This window comes from Archocentrus centrarchus, chromosome 19, assembly GCF_007364275.1.
Source record: "Archocentrus centrarchus isolate MPI-CPG fArcCen1 chromosome 19, fArcCen1, whole genome shotgun sequence".
NCBI classification, from domain to species: domain Eukaryota; kingdom Metazoa; phylum Chordata; class Actinopteri; order Cichliformes; family Cichlidae; genus Archocentrus; species Archocentrus centrarchus.
This window is the reverse complement of record NC_044364.1, coordinates 23,842,133-23,864,607: the sequence shown is the minus strand read 5'-3', so window position 1 is coordinate 23,864,607 and position 22,475 is coordinate 23,842,133. Positions and strand designations below refer to the sequence as shown.

The window sequence follows — 22,475 nt, the reverse complement described above, 5'->3', positions numbered from 1 at the left end:
GTGTTGGCCAATCAAAGCTTTGTGCTGCTTAGAGGATTTCATGTTTCAACAATTACATTTCCATTAGAGCAAACTAAAGGCTGCAGGTAAAATGTGAATAAATACAACAGGCAGAGATGGAATAAGAGTCATAATATTTAAATGCCTTTAAGATGAATGATGCAATCCTGTGTCAAAAATCAGACAAATACTCAAAACAGAATGAAGTTGTAGAACTATTGTGATTTCTCAAATATTTTTTATTCTCTTTGAGTTTATTTTACAGTTTAGTTGCAAATGTACTAAATTTGGGTTATTAGGTAGATAGTTATTACAATTTGGTAAGTCAGTGATTCAGACTTTTTCAGATCAGTATGCACTTAAAAGTACCATAAAAGAATTAAATGTACATATGAGTGGAAAACCGAGGACAACCCCTCCCAATCAAACACTGATGTGCTTCATCTGATTGGCTGTAATGTAGACTAAAATGCTTTTCTGAATGTTCAGTGTAATTCCAGGAACACAGTGGATGTGCTGTTGGTGAATCTGCCCACTTACACATGACCTGACTAAATGGGGTTAAAGTCTGACAGGTTCTCAGTGTGACTCATCTAATGATTATTCAGAAGCAATGCCCTGTATCACATGCATATGGTTTTGTTAGTTAGCCACGACACAGCAGGCTCAGAGAGGAGAGTCACAAAGCTGCCCAAATGATCCATATTCAACATAAGATATATTAACAGAAAATAAGGCAGTGCTTTAAAAAAAAAAAAAAAAAATTCCCGTAAACATCCTTTAAGAGATTATTGCTAACCTAAAAATAATCAAAATTATAAAAAGAAGCAAGGTTAGAGAAAATATCAAAGTGTCTGCTTTTTCTTTTTGGTTCACATTACAATTAAAATACATTTCATCATTTTCATTTACAAAACATCAGGATTTTCATATTTGTTCATTATATTCATATGTCACAAGCTGCATGTTATTCAGCTGGATTTGTGGTGGATTGCAGCATTTTAACGCAGATCCAGGAGCAGAGACAGCTGTGACTGAAGCTGCCCTGCTTGTTCCGCCCAGACACCAGCAGAGCCACAACTAAACACAATCTTACTACAAGCACCACTTAACAGTTTTTGAGGACTTTACTGTATGACAACAGTTTTTGTTAAATGGTGGTGGATTATTGCCAGTTTTGGTTTCAATAAAGAAAGACAGGGGAGGGGGTAATATTCCAAACTTCAAAAAGAAAGAATCCAGATTTTCAAGCATTAAATTTACAAGAGATAAAAAAATACTCATGAACAATTTAAATAATTGTTGAGATAATAAAATAACAAATTTTCCAGAAAGTCACATTTATAAGTTAACTGTTATTTTTGTCCAGAAACTAAATCTCATCAAGTAATGATGGATCAACCTTGTCACACCACAGAAGAATTTTTTTTTCTTGAAAATGTATTACTATTTTAGAAACAGTAATGGCTTCAAAGCATTCTTGGGTTTCTTTGTTAATGTTGTCCTCTTTACCCAGCTTGCTGAAATCAAGAACGAGTTTTTTTCCCCTCTGAGGAGCGATAATGAATTCAGGACTGCAAGAAAACTTGGTATGACTGCATTCCTGCAACATCGGCTTACATATCAGCATAAAAACCCAAATCAGTCCACCCTTCCAAACACTATGAAGGCCAACTATTAAACAAGTTGTCTTCAGCTGATTAGTGTAAAAATGTTAGGACTTCAGCACCAAATATCAGAACTCTGATATTTGTGCCCTCCTGTCAGCTATGTCAGACTAATTAAAGCAGCAATCTTTTTACCAAACTTAGCAATTGTTGCAAATTCATTCCTTACATACAAACAACTTAATAATTAAACAAAAACAAAAACAAAAACAAAAAAATCACAGAATACCTCACAGCTAATGATCAAACAATGGCACTGGAGTCCAACATATCCAAAGTTGCCTTCATATAGAGAGCAGAGCGACAGAAACACAAAGGAACACAGGCATCTGAACGGAGAGATGTTGATATGGCAGCTCGACATTTACAAGGACAGTTAAAAGCAGTCACAGTAAAAGATGACAGATGCTCACGAAAAAGGTTAAGAGGTCAACATTGATGAGAGGTCAATCATGAGATAAATGTTGACTAAGACTAAATAAAAATGGTTGAGACAGCATGAGGATCGTCTTGCTGAAACTATTATAGTAGTAATATTAAGTCATTTTTCTTACAGTAAATACCTGAGTTAGATATGTTTAGACAGTGGTATGAACAACAACACACAACTTAAACTTCAACATTTTCCAGGCTCTGAACTTGTTCCAAAATGTGGAGCAGTTTAACTCAACAGGTCCATCTTATCCCTGATTAACCTCTGCTTCCCAGTCCCAGTTATTTGGAATTTGACACTGTACTGTAAACATAAATGAACCAAATCCAGTTAAGTCCTGTGAATGATAAGATGACCAGGATGTGAACTGAAGGAAAATGTTTTGTGTCAGAATGAACAGTGTAGTTTTTAGGTAGTTCACACTGCATAGAATTCACTACAACTGAAAAATCTGTTTGCATCATATCATTTAAAATCTGTCAATCAAATCCTGACCCTGTGGAATCCAAAAAACAAGAACAAAACAAAAAAACCCTCACAATTCCATGGAAGTGGAAAAGCTACTGAGCCCACAACAGACAGGAAACATCAGGACTGTTCCAAAAATGTCTGAATGGATTAGCAGAGCTTTCCAAAGGCAGAGCCACCTCTGATCTTCAGCTCGCTTTTAAACAGTGCTGCCAACCTAATTCATTAACGTTATCAGCGGCCGAAAAATTCCAATCATTTTATAGTATGTATAGCCACATAACAGATATCAAATGTTTTCACTGGCCATGGTGTCAGATATTTATTAAAATCACTGAATGCACTGATGCCAGGTGATGCTGTGGAGCCTGTGTGAGCATCAGTAAAACATCAGCTGAAGATGTGGTGTTTAAGTACAGGGTAATGCCTTTATGGATTGGTTTGTGCATGTAGTGCTGAAGAACACAGCTGCCCCATTACCTCGGCTGTACGCATGCACGCACAAACAGGACAGATACACCATCAGAGTCAGGTGAGACCATGTTGATGTTTCTTTGTTTCTTCAGAAAGCAGAGCTGAAGGCAGAGTTTCTTTGAGCAGGTCAGGAGGAAAGGAAAGAGAGAGCTCTATGCTGTATCACACAGGATCTGCTCCAGCACCTTCAGCAGGTGCTTCAGACCATAGATGTAGCCATGATCGTGGCTTTCACTTGGGAAAACATGAGCAAAGTCAATCATCCTGACCTCCACCTCTGTGCCTTCTGCATTGCCCTCTGTTTCATCTCCTCCTTGGTCCTTTACCTCCTCCCCACTTCTCCTGCTGCTGTATTCTCCACCCACATCCTTCCCTTCCAGTTGTGATTTATTTCCATTTCCATTAGGTGGTTGTTGCAGTTCACCTGATTGTTTCCATGCAGAGTTGTCTTCTTCACACAGTGCTGAGACGTTGTCTCCAGAAACTGAGCTTACAGCTCCACTGTCTTCACTTTGACTGTCATCACCTTTCCTGTGATTGGTATAAACAGTGTCCAGGCTGTAGTCCCAGTGCCCTGCCACCTGAATGATGTTGTTGTTGTACTCAGCCACTTCCTCTTCCTGCCCCAATCTTACCTGTCTAACTTTCCCCTCCCTGCTGCAACCACCTTCACTTGATGATGAAGACGTGGCATTTTTTACCATCATAGTGGGACTAATTGATGGACTGCTGAGGAGGGACGAAAGGGAGGATGAAGAAAAAGAGGAGGGCAGGCCTTCATAGACAAAGAGAAGGGAACTGGCATAAAAAGTCAGTTGCTGCTGGGACTCAAACCAGTGAAGGATCCTCTGCACTCTGCGGATGCTCGCTGCCACAGCGTCCTTCCTTAGACTGACTCCATTATGAAAGAATTTAGCCAAGCCTGGGAGGGCAAGAGAAGAATTTCAATAATAATAATAATAATAAAAAAAACTTTGTACTTTACGGAAAGAATAAAATTCATAAAACAGTTAAAACAAATCAAATATACACAAATCAGCAAAGGATGAAAGAAAGTTAAATATAAAAATACGTGACCCAGAAGTTGCAGGGGCTAATTCTTAGGCCAATAACACATGAATCAGTGTGCTGTAGTGAGGGTCATTTCCGGGTTCACGAGATGTTCTTAGCAACAAGGGAGAGATCGTGTACATGTTTTGAGTGCTATTATCGGCTGCCAGTGATGTCATCATGATGACATGTTATTGGCCTAAAAAGTTGCCCCTGAGACTTCTGATACATTTTGCCAGATTGGGTCACATATGATAAAACCAGTAGGATGGCATCAAGCACTCATGAGCACTTTCACAATGTTTTAAAGTTGGGATTCAAGGAGAGTGTAGCCTGAGTCATTTCACCATTGTTGCCATGTGTTCAAAAGTAAAACATTACGGTGATCGTACTACATGTGGTGGCTGTTCCTGGCTGCTCCAGTCTGCATGCCAAAGTATTTTTGGGCAAGATGCTGAACCACAGGTTGCTCCCAATGTGAATGTGTGCGAATGTTAGATCAAAAGCAATTAGTGTAGTGCTTGTGTGAATGGGTGTGAATGGGTGAATGCAAACGTGTTGTATAAAGCGCTTTGAGTGCTTAACTAGAGTAGAAAAGCACTATATAAGAACTAGTCCATTTACCATATGTTTGCAAACCAGTAATATACACTCACTGCACACTTCATTAGGTCCACATTACTAATATTGGGTTGGATTGCTTTTTCCTTCAGAATAGAAAAAAAAAAAAAAAAAAAAAAAAAAAAAACTCAATTCAATTTAATTCACAACAACAGTCACCTTTATATTTGCACTCTACAATAATACAGAGAAAACCCAACAATCAGACAACCCCTATGAGGAAGCACTTGGCGACAGTGAGAAGGAAATGGTAAATGGACGAGTTCTTATATAGTGCTTTTCTACTTAGCTGAGAACTCACGCTTTATACAACACGTTTACATTTACCCATTTACACACACATTCATACAAGCACTGTTTTCTACCTAAGATTCACACACATATTCATACTCTGACAGTTAAATCGGAGAGCAACTTGGGGTTCAACCAACCTTCTGATTAGTAGATGACCTGCTCTACCTCCAGAGCAACAGCCAACTCCCTTTTAACAGGAAGAAACCTCCAGCAGAACCAGGCTCAGGGAGGAGCAGCCACCTGCCACCACTGGTTAGGGGTGAAGGGAGACAGGACAAAATACACTGTGGAAGAGAGCCAAAGTTTAATAATAACTAATAAATAAGTGCAGAGTGGTGTATAAACAGAGTGAAAAGAGGTGAATGAAGAAGAAACATTCATCATGGGAACCACCCAGCAGCCTAAGCCTATTGCAGCATAACTAAGGGATGGTTCATGGTCACCTGATCCAGCCAGAACTATAAGCTTGATCAAAAAGCAAAATTTTCAGCTTAATCTTAAAAGTTAGAGGGGGTGTCTGTCTCTTGACTCTAAACTGGGAGATGGTTCAACAGAAGAGGGGCCTGAAGGTTCTGCCTCCCATTCTACTTTTAAACACCATAAAAACCACAAGTAAGCCAGCAGTCTGAGAGTGAAGTACTCTTTTGGGGTGATATGGTACTATGGAGGCATCACTCTGAAATGGAATGCTTCTAATTTTGCAGATATTGTACAAATGCAAGGAAGCAGTCCTACCCATTTTTTTTAATATGTTGAAGGACAGATTCTGGTAAAAAATGACTCCAAGATTCCTCAGTGTTACTGGAGGCCAACACAATGCCTTCCAAAGTAAGTATTGGGTTACACACCATGTTTGTAAGATTGAGTACAATAACCTCAGTTTTATCTGAATTTTTGGAGGTCTTTAAGACATTCCTGCAGTTTACCCAATCAGTGTGTTTCATTTGGATTCATGGATAGATAAAGCTGGGTATCATCTGCATAGCAATGAAAATGTATGTAATGCTTTCTAATACTACTGGCTAAGGGAAGCGTGTATAATGTAAATAAAATTGGGCCTAGCAGAAAACCCTGTGGAGCTCCATAATTAACCTTAGTGTGTGAAGAAAACTCCCTATTTACATGTACAAACTGGAGTCTATTAGAAAGATCCGATTCAAACCACTGCAGTGCAGTACCTTTAATACCAACAGCCTGTTCTAATCTATGTAATAAAATATTATGGTCAACAGTAAAAGAGATGAGTCCACAAGAAGATCACTTGTAAACTTCATTCTTTGTGGCACAGACCTGGTGACTGTGGAGGCCATTTGATTACAGTGAACTCAATGCTGTGTTCAAGAAAGTTCAAGATGATTTAATCTCTGTGACATGGTCTATTATCATGTTTCTACTTCCTGCAGCACTAAATTTCAACAAGCAGTGTTCCACACAATCATATGCATAAGTGAGCGAGTGAGTGAACACACACACACACACACACACACACACACACACACACACACACACAAATACATACCATCTTTAAGAGTGTCCTTAACTAGTCCTCTTCCATAATGCTGGTCATAGGACTCGAATGTGTCAGTGCACACCTTGTACACCTGAAATAATAAGAAAAAACATTACATTAAAATATGTGTCTATTTGTTGTGGTCTAAAGCACACAATGTGGCTGTTATCATATTTGATGAGAAGAGTAATTTTTTTCCCCCATCAACTGGCAGCAAATACAGTAAGTTCTTAAGATTCCTACAGTAGTCTATAGGAATAATATGGTACTATAACATCTCTGAGATACAATGGGGGCCTGACCATTCAGGACTTTGTGGAGGATTTGAAACTTATCTGGATAAGACACCGAGTCAATGAAGAGAATGGGATTGGGATTTGATCAAACACTGCCTCCACCTAGTGGCCCACAACTATACAAACACCTTTGTCTATAGCTCACCAGTGGAAGTTGGAGATCAAACCTGAAAAGTTTTTGTTAATGAGCTGCATGCTGAGTTACATGGAAATAATGAAAATAAATAAGAAATAAGCCACTATGAATGGATCCAGATTGAATGAACTGGGATGACCAGAGCTGAACTGCATCCAGGCCTGATCCGGTCTACATTTGTCATCCCTGTCAGTTTTGGATTCATCGTGCTGTTCAAATGGACTCGTGCGTGGTTTCCTGATCCACGAAGGGGCCTAGGATACTTTCAGGTGGATTCAGAACTGGGTCAACCAACTGAGACCAATTTAGGTGATTTTCTCTGCATTTCAGACACTGCACCTTTCAAAATGTCGACACAATTTAATGACTGAATCTCAAACTGTGAACAAATTTTATCATAAAATAAAAGAACACAGACATTTTTAAAGTCACTTTAAAAAGACATTTAGTTCTGTTTTAGTTCTTAAAGTCATTTCAGCCTCATTGTCACTCAAATATTAACATAATCTCCAAGACACACCTGTGACAAACCATTAGTGTGACAAATGACTGATCATTGATTAGTGTGCTGTGTCAGGTGCAAGAAGGGAGGAGTCAGAGAGAAAGTCAAGAGTTTGTTGCCAGGGAGCAGGTTTACTTCACAGAGTCTGATACGATAACTGACTCGGATTTCCCTCAAGTCACAGTCAGCAAACTCAAAAGGTTTGTTGCAAACCTGCTTCCTTGAATAAGGCCCTTTACCATACGAATGGGTTTCAATACTAATTTTCGCCATATTTAAAAAAAAAAAAAAAAAAATCAAGACAGCCATGACAAATATGTCCAGGATTTAAAATAATCTAAATTAATTAAAAACCCTCAAAGCAGATTTGAAGACTCTAACTGGATCAAATTTAATGTTTAATGTAATGTTTATTTTAGCATGATAACAAAAACATAAGCCAGAGTGAAACAGTCTGATGTGTTTGTCCCCCCTCCACACACACGCGCGCGCACACACACACACACACACACACACACACACACACACACACACACACACACACACACACACACACACACACACACACACACACACAAAGAGGGAGAGAGAAAAAAAAAAAAAGACTCCCTTATTCCATCTTCAGGTAGACGATCACTAATCAGCATCCTCTATCGACAAAATGGGAAGCGTCCCCAGATCAGTATCACCAACACTGAGCTAAACTGCTGTTCTGAAGTTTCACTGCAGCTTGGTCTGGCACTGTGCTAAAATCTCCTGACAGCTTTTAACCTTTACGACTGGCAACCCACCCCAAAACTCATTTCTACACTCATAACACTTAAACTGTAGAGGCCTCCATAAAAAGATTAATTCACTAGCCAATATTTTTAAAGACAAGCTAATGTGTCTCAGCTTTTAAGTGCTGTCCTTGGGGAGACTTTGACAGAGATATTTGTAGCTTCCTTGGAAATCTAGGATAAACTGTTTTTAAAGTTACACAGAAACAACTCTCAGCAGTGTGAAGCCACATTATTTACAGGGAAGGCACATACTGAAACTCTGAAGAGGATGGATTTCAACAAGTATAAATTTACTTCCATCATAACTGACCGTGAATCAAGAGAAACAGTCCAGTCTTTATCTATGAATGAAAGTGCAGATGAAACCCCCTTTTTATGTTTTTTACTTTTATAGTAGAAGATTTTTATATTGCATGACTGCCGTTTTAATTAAAGCTGCACTAAGATGTTTGTTAGTCCAGTGCTCACTCTTCTTTTGCTGCGTTGCAGTGTCTGCCATCTTCACAATGTATCTTCTGACTATCAGCTTTTTTTTTTCTTGCTGAACAGGTAGTGTAGTGAATTCCTGAGCTTTTTACAGAACTGGCTGATTGCTGCAGCTGAATCAAGCACTGATGCAAAGGGTGTGAACGACAGAGGAACTTCAAAGTTTGTGAAAATCTGCTGACAAATTCAGAGCTGGCCTCTGTTGCCCTTCCCTGTTGGCTGTATTTCTCCATTTCTTCCAAAAAAATAAAAAATAAAGAAACTAGTGGGTGGAGCTGACCTAGTCAGAGATACAACACACCTGAGCAGGAGGTCACCTAGCAATTGGAAGGTTGGTGGTTCAGTCCCGGGCTGCTCCAGTCTGCATGCCAAAGTATCCTTGGGCAAGATACTGAACCCTGAGTTGCTGTCCGATGTGTTTGTCGGAGTGTGAATGTGTGTAAATGTTAAATAGAAAGCATGTGAGTGTAGAAAAAAGGGCTGGTGTGAATGGGTGAAGGAGCCATGATGTATAAAGTGCTTTGAGTGCTCATGTAGATCAGAAAAGTGCTATATGAGAACCAGTCCATTTACCCTTCCCTGGCTTGGCCAGCTGACAGACCCACTTGTTGCCTTTTATGTTTCATATGTTTAGTGACTGCACTGTGACCTCAATGCAAGAAGGTTTCTGGCTGGCTGTTCTGTGTGGATTCTTCATATTCTCCCTGTGCCTGCAGGTACAGTTTATCCTACAGCCCACATGACAAGCCCAGTGTTAACTGGTAATTCAGAGACCGATAAAGTGAATAGAATTAACATGTGTGAATGCGTGGTTAAATGTGACTTGTAGTCCAAAGCACTTTGAGTGGTCAGTAAGACTAGAAAAGTACTATAAATGGCAGTGCATATATATTCATGCAATCACAGACATTTATTTAATTTACCTTATTACAACATTTGGCATCCTTTCACTTCTATGTGCAGTCTCATACTTTAGATCAGAACAGTCAGTTTAGAAATTACCAGAAATTCAGCTGATTCTTTGGTATGCTGTACTATGCAATGTTCTTTTACTTTGCCAATCATCATGCAGTGCAGTAACTTCCAGCAGTCTTTGCAGAGTTAATATGGCAAACACCAGCTAAAGTCCACAGGCAGACATTACATTTTATGAGCAGTTTACAAAGGGTGGGGAGATAAAGCTATAAAGCTGCTGCCCTGTCAGCGTCACACAATCAGTAAAAAGCCATCGATCAATACAGTACATTCTTCACACAAAGACTGTCATCCAGAAATGTGTTACTTATTTCCTCAAAACAAAGTTCATGACCTCTCAGCCATGAATCACACCTATTCTCCCCATTTCTTGCTGCTGCTCATGCTACAAACACTGCTCTTCTCTCTCTTTAAGGCTATGTTGTGGATAAATGTGGAAGTTCACAGCCTCGGTACTGTACACCTCTAAAACTAGATTTCCAACACAGTGGGAAAGTTTCTAAAAAAAAAGCCCCAGAATTTAAACTTCATTTTAATTTGAGGACTTGTGATTTGGGCAGTAATTTTCTTGTTAAAGTGTAGCCAAAGAGAGAATATAGGAACATGTGTCTGAAACAACTAGGACAAAGATTCAGGGGCCAGCTGTGTTTTGTTCTGCCACATCCCAGAGTACAAACTGGAGCAGCTTACTAATAACATAATAACCAAGGTCTCAGCAGCAATGTTCCCCTCACACATACACAGTGTGATCAAAAAGTTCTGCAGGCACAAAAAGCTAAAAGCATACTCTGTTTAAATCTGAACGCAATCCCCTTCAAAGCTCTGAAGGGACACACCTCATTTGATTGCTCCCAAATAGCAAATTTTTGAATTTATTTTTGGAACAGAAGATGAAGTCGCAGCAGGTCAAATGTGGCAAGTAATGTGGATGGTTGGCGAGCACAGCAGGTCCAGTCAACATTTTAGTCCATTACATGTAAAAATCAACCAAACCCCAAGTTTAGATTCATGGTTTTGAACTTCATTCATTCAAAGCAGAAACAAAAGCTCTCCTAGTATCAATGCTGACACTCTGGAGCATCACTGGCATCAAACAACACTCTCTGACCTACATCACTAATATAAATACCTAAACAGGCATTTAAAAAAGACAGAAACCAGTTCTTAAAGCTCTGTAGATGTTTTCTGCTCATCCTGTTGCAGACAGGAAAACACAAACCAGGACACTTACTGTTGATGATGCAGACAACAAGTTGTAATGGAAACTGACTGACTTGATAAAGGTTTCGCTATGTGACTCTCTTCCTTTCAAACAGATAAGCTCTCTCTCTGTTCCTGTTATCGGTTTGTTTAGTGTGGACCAAGTGTGTGTGATTGTGTCTGTGCATGCACAATAAGCATTAGCAGACATACAATCAGCCTTTCAGCTGATTTATTACACGGGTTAAAAATTAACCCATTTCTCGTTGTTCAGCTGCATGTCTCATGACAGATGTTACACATTACTTGTTCTCATTATCTCATTGATTTGTGGCCTTGTGTAGGTCTTTCCTCATGCTGGCTGCAGACATTAGGATTGCATTATTACACTCAAACACAGAGCAGCCTAGAATGCTTTTTAAGATACATATTTTAATAACCTACATCCTATTCAGTAATTCAAATAATTCAAATCATAAATGTGAAAATAAAGATGTTAGTCTATATTGGAACTATGCAATTTTCACCCACCTTTCTGGATACATAGATTATTTATATAGATATATATTTTTTAACCTTAGACCTGTTTTAGAACTTACAACTAAGGCACTGGTAAAAAGATGCAACTTGGTAAAATACAGCACCTTTTACAGCAAAGTAATGTTAAACACCATGACTTTATTTTATTTATTTTATTATCTTCAGTGTCACTGGAACTTCCTGTCTGTGGTAACAGCCAAACATGACAGACTGTTAGCAAGTCACTGAAATATCTGTGTGAAAGGTAAGATGTGTAAACTTTTTGTAGCAGCAATGATTTGTTGTCATGAAGGCAGGCAGCCTCACACCTGACGCTAGAATACTTGGATGTCCAGAGGCGTTCATTATTAACTCAGTGACTGCAGGTGCCCAGGTCCTGTGGCTGGAAAACAACCCCTCCACCACTGTGCTAACACTTGGTATGAGGTGTTTGTGCTCATATGCTGTGTTTGTTTTTCTCCAAATGTGATGCTGTGAATTATGGACAAACATCTCCACTAAGGACACTGGTCCAGAAGCAGTTCGTTCAGATGCAGCTTTGCAAACCTAAGCTGTGCTGCCATGTTCTTTCTAGAGAGAAGAGGCTTTCTCATGACAACCCTTTTAAACAAGTCATACCTATTATACCTACCTAGTGTTTTTCCAATTATGCTGTCATGAACTTTAACCTTTTAACATGCTAACTGAGGCCTGCGGGGTCTGATTTGTAGCTCTTGGGGTTTTTGCTGTCCTGGGAAGCTTGGAAGCTGTCTTGAATATTTTCCACTTGTGAATAATGTTTCTCAGTGTGGAGTGATGGACTTCAAATTGTCTTATAACCTTCCCAGATTGATGGGCAGCAACAATTGCTTCTCTAAGATCATTCCTGATGTCGTTCCTTCTTGGCATTTTGTTAACACACTTAAATGTTCCAGACCACAAACTGCCAAACTTCTGCTTCTGCTCACACTTGCTGATAATCAACTAATCAAGTACACTTGATAGGCAGCATCTGCTTACCGTCTCAATTCTATGGAAACAGTTAGGACTGTATATTTAATTTTTAACACACTGCTTCTCCATCTTTGCTTAGTTTTTATTAAATAATGACATGGTGTAATATGTCATGCTTAGTAGCTCACCTGAGGTTGCATTTACCAATCCTAAGACCTGAGTGGTAAAACCTTAGAATTTGAAGAGTGTGTACTTTGTTTTTAATCATGACTGTATCAGTATAAGGGACCAAACTCACCCTCAAGCCAAGCACCAGGAAGCCTATCTCCTCCATCAGTGGGTATTTTCTGATCTGCTGTTCCCGTTTCTCCTGTGAGGCAAATGGGTCATAGCTCCGCTGGCCCAGCTTCACATCCATGATACATGGCTTGATGAAGCGGCGAGTCACATCCTCCAGCTTCAGGTACAGGTCTGACACAGGTACAAGTGAAGTGATGTGAGGTATGGTGTTATTATTATTATTAACATGTAAACTGACAGCTTCTGATATGATGAACATTCATAGGGTGAAGCTTATTGGCATGTCAGTGTGGGTTAATGAAAATCATATAAGTGTAGCATAATACAAAGACACAACCATTTTTTTTCCATTGAAACTAATACGTCACTGTATGCATTTGTATTTGGGGGCTGGAACTATCCCAGCCTCCCAACTTGGTCAGAAAGATTACTAGAAAAGCCTGAATATTAAATCAGTCAGCCACATAGCTAACAATATCAGCTTATTGCACATATGCTATGCTTTTCGAAACAGTGTGACCCTCGCTTAGAGAAGCATCAGATTTTCAACTGCATACATATTGGTCACATTTAGAAAAATCTAAACATAAGGACTAATACTCATACTGATGTCTAGTCATCAGGTCAGCTGCGGCAGGCCTGATCTTTAAACAGATATCTGCATATGAATATGCCAGTAATTGTAGGCAAGGGACAAGATATTTGCTTCCTGTAGCTCTCAGCTTTCTGTTTGCAGTCTCCTTATAGTCTGAGCTGTTACACACAGGTAAACAGTCTGTGTGGATGGCAAACACATTGGCCACTGACCTGACCATTAAGCCCCCCGCCATGAATGGAACATAGAAGAAGTCTTGAACCAGATGCCCATATACTCACTACTCAGACATTCTGACTAAAACTCCCAGGATGCAGCACACCTTACATCTCCTTAACACATGATCTGTGTGAACACAGATGGTGCAGTACCATTCAGTCTCTTACCATTGGGGCTGTCGGGAGAGGACCAGGTGCCGTAATATTTGGGCAGATAGGTCTGGAGATCTACAAGACAGGGATCACAGCAGTCCTCTGCATAGACCTAGGACACATACACACAGAATGTCACACTATGGCGTACATCTTTTTATAATGATCGTAGCATCTGCTCCTTAACTGGAAATGTTCATTTCATCAGCTTTCAGGCCACTCGGAAGACTGAAACCCCTCTCTATTTTTAGGATTAGGCTTAAGACTTTCCTTTTTGATACAGCTTATAGTTAGGACTGGATCAGGTGACCCTGAACCCTCCCTTAGTTATGCTCCTATAGACCTAGGCTGCTGGCTGGTTCCCATAATGCACTGAGTATTTCTTTTTCATTCACCTCTTTTCACTCTGTTTATACACCACTTCACATTTAATCATGAGTCATTAATAATCGCTGGCTCTCTTCCACAGCCTGTATTTTGTTTGTCTCTCCCTCTTCAGCCCCAACCGGTTGCGGCAGATGACTGCCCCTCCCTGAGCCTGGTTTCTGTTCGAGGTTTCTTCCTGTTAAAAGGGAGTTTTTCTTTCCCCCTTTTGCCAAGTACTTGTTCATAGGGTGTCGTTTTGACTGTTGGGTTTTCTCTGTAATTTTTCTTTATCTTACAATATAATGTGTCTTGAGGTGACTGTTGTGATTTGGCACTATATAAAAAACTGAATTGAATATCCTGATTTCTCACAGTGTTACTGGAGGCCAAGGTAATGCTATCCAGAGCAAGTATCTGGTTAGACACCATGTTTCTAAGATTTGTAGGGCCGAGTATAATAGCTTCAGTTTTATCTGAATTTAGACATACGGACCTCTTAATGGCTAAATCTATCAAACATGGAATTTTTTTAGTTTCCTAAAGGTTAAATGTGTGCTTTGTTTGATTATATTTCTTTCTGATATTTTATCTCAGTAAAGTTTTGTAACCTGGGAGTGATGCTAGTTGGTGTGTGATACATCTGCTGCTGGGAATAAGTTGTGGTTTAGTCAAAAGACAGGCAGACATCATGCGCTGACTCACTCCTGAATGCTGCTGAGTCTGACACAATGCTAAGCTCTAAAGAAAACAGTGAAGCAGCAGGCTGACCAGTGGATACACAGACCCCTATGGAATGTGTGGTACTTGTACTAATAATTAAGACTTTGCATTTCTCCATCCATCTCTACCCACCATGACCTCAGAAACCAGGTCCTGTCCCGTTTTGAATTTTATATACATTTTGTGATAAGTCGGCATAAGCCTGTGCCAAATATCAAATCCTTACTTTAAAGGTTCATGATTTTTTCAGGATTTTAATGAGAAGAAAAAAAAAAAAAAACAGAAAAAAAACAAAGATAGATCTAAGTTATAAGATTTTATTTGCACACAGCAGGGCTGAGCAATAACATATCATTAATTATTGTTAAAGTAAAGTGTTAAGCAGTTACTTTATACTTAGAATTTCCGGGGAAAACACTACCTACGCTACTTTCGTGCTTACATTTGACTTATGCTGTGTCACCGGATATGACGCTACTGGTGGCACTTTGTTTGAACAGATTCACACATGAAATTAGGAAGTGTGTCATCACTGGAAAAGGAGGATGGAAATGCTCTTCATGTATGCTGCTGCCTGCCAGGCTGCAATTACCAATAAAGGAAATAGTCACAGTAAATATAAAGAGATACATTCTGTTTGTTTACTTGTTTTTTTTTCTTAATTTAAACTTTTATTAAAAACGAAATTTCCAACACTGGGCCATATAGATGCTCCTTTTTGCAGCACGCCCTCCAAAAAAAACAAACAACTGACTGTTGGAGCTTTGTGTACCCTGAACGGAAAGGCTGCCCATACTGTGTGTTTGTGTATGTGTGTGTACCATGCTGTAAAACTGCAGCTCTCGTGGACCTCTGGGTGGAGGCTGAAGCTGCTTCAGGACTGTTCCATCTGGGTGCTGCAAAATACCTGCAAGAAACACAAAAGATGGCACTGAAAATGGAACTCAGAGCAGAACCATAATCACTATGAAAGCCAACAATGATTAAAAGACACCTCAGTTTAACTGTTTAACTACACTTTAACCATAAACAAAGTACTGCCTCAACTTCCTTTAGCACTGAGCGTAATAATAAACTTCAGAAATCATAAACGTGACTGAAAACATGCACATGCACGCACGCACAGCAGCAATAAAATACAACACATAAGATAGTAAATCACTTAAGGACTCCATGAGAATCTGTCCTTTGTTAATCATCCACCACTTCATCAGGGCCTGAATTCTCACAGTAATAATTAATCTTGACTGACAATTTATTCAGAGCTAGTTTTAGGACTAAGAGCAGCAACGTGACCCAGAAATGCCAGTATGTGGAACAGCTGAGAAACTGGTAGACTATTTTTTATGAATCCAGCTTTTCATTTCTGAGAATTTGTTGCTAAACTGAAGTTTATTTTGAGTTATGATTTTTCTTACTGTTATTTTATGGATGGGAACATTTTGTCAGTCAGAGATGTTACAGTACAGTTACAGTAACAAGGATTGGCTTTTTCCTGCACAGAGGAATTATTAGCCCCTCTAAACAGGTTTTAAATAGAGGAAAAGGAATATAACAATCAAAGAATAACTACAATCGTCAATTGCAGTTGTATACCCTCATCAGCCAGTCAAGCGGCAGTTCATTTAACTGTTACATGGTTACAGGATGCTGCATCTTTATGTTTTTGTTTTAGGCAAACCAGCTTATGGAATGCAACAGTGTAATTGTGGCTAGGTACCATCATTACACCGTGAACACACAGAAGCCAGTGGTATCAATGGAGAACCAAGAGACCACAAGCTCTTGCACCTGCTGCTGCACCAGAACACGAAGTGTTGTAATAAATTATTGTTCAGTAATAAAAAGACAAAACTACTTCATGCCTGAATCATCACCTTCTTTCGACTGCTCCCTTTAAGGGTTTTCAAAGCTGCTAATCTGCCTCTATCTCTAGCATCCCCCTCCTGTCACACAACCCTCTGCATGTCCGCCTTCACTAAATCCATGAGTCTTCTCTGAGGTCTTTCCTCCTGCCTGGCAGTTCCATATTTAACATGCTATGTCCAATATATCCACTATCCCTCCTCTGCATCTCAGCCCTGCCTCTCCAACTTTGTCTCCAAAGTGCTCAATCTGAGCCGTCCCTCTGATGTACTCATTTCTAATCCTATCCATCCAGGTCACTCCCAATGAAAATCTTCTTCAGCTTCACCACCTGTCTTTTTGTCACCGTCTCTAAACCACAAACCATAGCGAGTCTCACTACCATCTTTTTACCATATTTTGAATGCAAATATTCAAACACTTCCACCTCACTAGAATTAAGCCTGTGTGAGAATAGTACAGGTAATTCAATCGATTCAGAGCCAGTGAGTGGATACCACGTGGCACAGTCTATGCAAACAGCAACCTCACCTAAACCAAACATATTTCCAGTCATGAAAAAGCATCTTAAGCAGACCTTTTTGTGTTGTTTGCTACTCTTCAAAATGTGTGTTGTTCAATGTTGCCCTGACTTGAAACCTGGACATATGTCAATCACTTGTGAAAATAGCCATTTAAAAAAAAAGAAAAACGTGGTGGAGAAGTACTAGTGCCCTCAGCAAACAGTGGGAGGAGATCATTCTTAGTCAGGAGCATGACATGCTGAACTTGTTCTACAACTGTTGCAAAAACCACAACAGAGCACCGGTTTAGCTCAGAGGTCAATCAGACACCCATGTGCCCTCTGGGTAAAATGCAGTGGCCCGGGTTCAAGTTTGACCTGCAGTCCCTTCCTGCATACCCCCCCAGTCTACTCTTCTCTGCTAGACTGAAAATTAAATTTAAAGGCATGTGTGACGAGGGGCGCAAAGAAGGAATGCTCAGCAGTCTGAGCTTACAGCAACATTACTAAGAGGTGGTCAAGGATCCACCCTAACTACAAGCTTTACTCAGTCCCAGATGACCAATTTCTAGTACTAATGGCCGTGCCTGTTTGCAAAGTGTGATGATAGTGATCTGTTTCAATAGTGAACAGCTGAAATTCTCACTCACGGCCTACATCAGATGACCTCAAAAGCTCACCTGACAGAGGGGGGTCAAAGACCAAGTACTTTCACCTGAAACCACTGATGGTAATGACCCACATTTTTTTTAACACCGTGGCTCATATGATGATTCACATGATCAACAGTGGGTCCACAATCTCCTCCAACGTCGATAACCCCCACTAGGGTTTAAATACCTGGAACTCTCCACGTTCTGGTTTTAGAACTGAAGAATCCTCTTGGATTGAAACATCTTCAAAAAACTGAAACAAGTCCAGCCACCTTTATTTCAAGCTCTTGAGACCACAGTCACAAATTCATAAATAAGCTCAAATCAAATGTGGCACAACCCACATGTGGTGGTGTAGCTGGTATAGGTTTGTGATGGGAGCTTCACTTCCTGCTCACATATTTAAATAAAAAAAATAATTAAAAACACCATCCCAAAAATAAAAAAAAAAAAAAAGTCATTTACCATTCTTGCTCATTTGTTAATGTTTTTAAAGGTGTGGCTGATACATACTTAAAATTCTTGTCACAAAATCAATAACAGATAAAAGTGTTTGTTTTGTTCCACATTATTGAGAATTCAGTGCAGAAATCTCATATCCCAGACAACTCTTAGAGCTGCCCGCTGACAAAAATACATTTGAAAAAGGGAGGGGGGGGAAATAATGTGAAAGTATGTAAAAGACCAACTGAAAAATCTGTGACAGCAACAAGATGCTAAGGGGGGGTTGGGGTTAATCAGGAGTACCTCTCTGCTGTAACAGACCCTTCAAAATAACAAAACAGCAGTTCAACATAAAATACTTTTCATTTCTTAGAAAAATTGAACTTTTAAGAAAAAAACCCTTTATGTAACAGTGCAAAACAGCAATTTTATTGCATATATTCTTTGGAATAAAAATAGTGTAAAACACTTTAGGTTTCAAATGGACACAGGGTGGCTGTGGCTCAGCACTTAGTGTTTGTCATCCACCAACTGGTCAGTGATTCAATCCCTGTCGCCTCAAAGTGTCCTTGGGTAAGATAATGAACCCCTGATACATTCACCGGAGTCTGAGTCTGAGTGATGTGTGATGATTAGAGCTTTAAAAAGGCACAAAAAGTGCTGGATGAATGTGTGTGAATGGCTAACAATTCACACACAACATGATATGCATGTCTTTGGACTCTGGGGGGAAGAAAGGATATCCAAAGGAAAGGGAGAACATCCCAGCCCAGCTCTTGCTGTGACACTGCTAAACAGCACACCAGCTTCCCAGAGGTTAGCTGTAGCTCAGGAGGTCACCTACTAATCGGAAGGTTGGCGGTTTGATCCCTGGCTGCTCGAACCTGCAAAGTATCCTTGGGCAAGATAGTGAACCCTGAGTATGAATGCGCGTGAACGGTAGATTGAAGAGAAGTGCTTGTATGCAAGCTAACATCCATCCATCTCCTTAACCACTCACCCAAACATCACATGGCAAGAAAAGGAGAACTGACTATCCGTCTTCACAAAGTATAAGAGGAGGCTCTCACAAAATGTTTGAGATTACGACAGGACAATATCAAGCATTTTGTCATTGTTAAACCACACACCAGCATATGTGGAGTGATGCACAGAGTCGCTGAACTGATGAGAGGTACGCAGCTGCAAGAAGAAAAAAAAAAAGTCAAATCTCAAAGTGATGGAGCTCTAAAGGCAAACTGTGGAGGACAAAGTTTTCTGTGGCCATCAAATTTGGCAGGATCGGACGATCATGTCATTCGCACGACTGCTGACTTCTCTCACTACACAACCAAGTCTCTGAAACGGGCTGTGTGAGACTTTTTGTGCAAAAGAAAATTACATTTTATTATTTTGAATCAAGACGCATTTTGTTATGGTACATGCTATCAATAGTTGTCATATTGATTCTTATGAAGCTGGTTGTTGGCTGTCTGGCAGCCTTTTTTGTTGAACTGTAATAAGGAGGCATACACTTTGCTTGACTAGGGTTGTGCCATGTTATACTGTCTATTATAATAGCAGTATAAATTTTTACCTGATATACAAATCTCTTATCACGATGGCATTGCTATAGCAACACCATGCGTTTACGGTCCCTAGTGCACAACAATGATACGAGCCCGGGCACATCTGAGTCATATCTGTGTGTCCACCTCTAATGATGACCTAGTACCTGAAAGGGATCTACTTCAACACCTGCCAACAAAACACAAAACTGTTATGCACCGTGTGACAGGACGCAAATTACTGATGCAGTTACCTGAGGGAAAACCAGGACTTTAAACATCTGCTCAAACCAAGAGCTAAAATCCCAGGAAGAAAATATTGTTCTGTTTTATTATGTGACAGTATTGTCAAGAGTTACAAGGTTACAGTGTTAAGCAGTTGTTTTATACTTAAAATGTTCAGGGAAAAAAAAAAACTGCCTCTGCTACTTTTGTGCTTACATTTGACTCATGCTGCATCACTACTATTGCACTATAATACTGCTGACACCTGGTCTCAATAGATTCACATTAAGAAGTGGGTCATCAGTGACCGTAGCTCATTGGAAAAGAAGAATTTCATTTACTTACACTTATAAATGATGCTGCCTGAAAGCTGCTGTTTTTTTCTAGATCATCAGAAATATCACTATTGCAAATTTCCTGGAAATATCGTGCTAGGATTTTGAGGCTATACGATAAAATGTCACATGTATTACTAACACTGCTCAAAAAGGTCAAATTCAAGTTTGTGTGTTTGCTGTTTTCATACGTGGACCTTTAGACACATCCGCTAAATGGTTTAAGCCACCGTAATTTTCCTGATGTGATTCTGGATGGGATGGTGAGGTTAAACAAACAAGTGTATATTGCTGAAGGGTAGAGGAGGGGTGTATACGACCTGTCTTTTTACACTAAATAAGGATTAAGCCACAATCATTTGTGTAACAGCTGCCGGTGTGTCCTCCTCACACTGAGTGAGATCCTACTGCAGGATCATAAGAGTGTCTCCAGGTGACTTACCCACTTTATCCACTCCGTACTTGTGACCCGCCACCTGATGCGACAGCGGGACGCAGCCGTTGAAGTGAGCCTGGTTCTGTGGCCCCGAGGATAACTGGCCCGATTTTTCTTTCGCGGGTGCGCCGCCAGAGAGCCGCGAGGTCAGGGCGACCCCACCCGCGGAAGCGGCGGGGGTCAGCTCCAGTCTGCCGAGCGCTACAGAGGACTCCATCATCATCTGATGCTGACTTCTTGACATCTGTTTAAAAACGTGATGGTGGAGTGGCGGGACTCAGTCTTTGTTCAGGGCAAAAATCAAAAAGCCAAAGACGTAATTCACATGCTGTTATTACGTAAAGCTCAGAATACTGCCACGCGCACAAATTCAACAAACTGTGTGGGGGTGAGGCTGACGGTCCCGCTCACACGGAGCCAGCCCAGCCGCTCCGGTCCTGCTCGCTGCTTCGACCTCAAGAACAAGACAGCCACAGTGTTGTTACCCCTGCCGTGAGCGCCGGAGAACAACGGCTCCTGAGGCAGCGCTGACTCAATGACTCTCACATCTCGGACAGCAGCATAAATACATCCCGGCCACATCCCACTTCCTACCAGAGTCAAGCCAGCAGCAGCCAGCGGCAGCTTCCGCCCGCCCGCACGCTGCAAAGTAAAGCCACTGAAGGCAGATAGATCATTCAGTGTGCACGGCACTGGTCAAGAACGAAACGCTGTTACACTAGTGAAAAGTTGGCTGTCGTTTTGCCCCAGCTGTACTCCTCTGTTTAATCCCAAACTGCATTCATATAAGCGTAAACAAAACCACTTGGCGCCTTTATTATGGAGATAAAATCACACCACTTCCAGCCTCGCGCTCTTCCAGCTCAGCCAGCCTGACGCAGCTCCACTTCCGTGGTTCAAAGGTAAATACTGCTGTCTCAGTAAATGCTGATGGCACGACACAGACACACAATTCCACGTAGCAGAGAGTCACACAGACCGGGTCATCAGCGACCATGAAGTATCGATATGGCATAATAACTGCCATTCAGTCCTGATTTCACTGCTTACTGTCCATTAGGCTGCCAAACCAGTCCTTTCTCGCGTCACAGTGTAACACACAGAGCTCCACACCTGCTGTACAGCCGCCTTTAAGACGAGGCCCACGCAGCTGGAAACGGGTATATTCGGGATGCGCCGCAGTCCTAAAATCCTTGATATGAAACGAGGTCGGCAGAGCCTTCCTTAGCCGCAGATATCCAGGTCAGTGTAGGCGGCAGCCTCTCTACGTAACAAGCAGCTCAAGCCCAAACGTTTGCGACACTTGCCAGTACTGTCGCAAAACGTCAATTTTCGTCAATGAACGGCAGCACACGTGCCTTAATTAACATTTTCCATCACGATGAAACTCAAAACAGACTGTATTCTGTTCTGTGACTAAATACAAACGCAGTGTCAGTGTTTCGCTGATTATAAAAATAATAAACTTTATTTGTAGAGCCCATTTCAGAACGTTGCCACAAAGTGCTTTGAAGAAGAATACAAATAAAAAAGCAAAAAGAAAGTACACACAGCAAGGGCAACAAAAACAAACCTAAATAAATCAAAGATTAAACAAAATATGCTGAGAGGATAAGAGGGAAACAGGTGAAAAGGTGAAGATGCAAGAAGTAGAAGTAATGAAGGTAGATGAGTTTAAATACCTGGGGGCAACCATCCAAAGCATAGGACAGCAACAAAAGACATGAAGAAGAGAGTGTAGGCAGGGT

The 22,475-nt window shown here is 40.5% G+C and overlaps 1 protein-coding gene across 1 annotated transcript; it reads right to left on the bottom strand.

Annotated features, from left to right (window-relative positions):
- Positions 1 to 247: 247 nt before the first annotated feature.
- Positions 248 to 21,998, bottom strand: ipmkb (inositol polyphosphate multikinase b). The gene is made up of 6 exons (XM_030755705.1): positions 20,734 to 21,998; positions 15,541 to 15,626; positions 13,649 to 13,745; positions 12,666 to 12,838; positions 6,527 to 6,608; positions 248 to 3,964 (listed from the first exon to the last, which is right to left on the bottom strand). The coding sequence occupies exons 1-6, from the start codon at positions 20,969 to 20,971 to the stop codon at positions 3,195 to 3,197; spliced, it is 1,446 nt and encodes a 481-aa protein (XP_030611565.1). The 5' UTR covers positions 20,972 to 21,998; the 3' UTR covers positions 248 to 3,194.
- Between the last annotated feature and the right edge of the window lie 477 nt (positions 21,999 to 22,475).

Bases quoted from the DNA above. Each gene is read 5' to 3' on its own strand.
- ipmkb (XM_030755705.1), bottom strand. From the start codon at position 20,971: ATGTCAAGAAGTCAGCATCAGATGATGATGGAGTCCTCTGTAGCGCTC. The intron at 13,746-15,540 runs GTACACACACAT...TATGTGTCCTAG, and splicing joins AGCTGCAGTTTTACAGCATG to GTCTATGCAGAGGACTGCTG. The intron at 12,839-13,648 runs GTAAGAGACTGA...TACCTGTGTCAG, and splicing joins CTCTCCCGACAGCCCCAATG to ACCTGTACCTGAAGCTGGAG.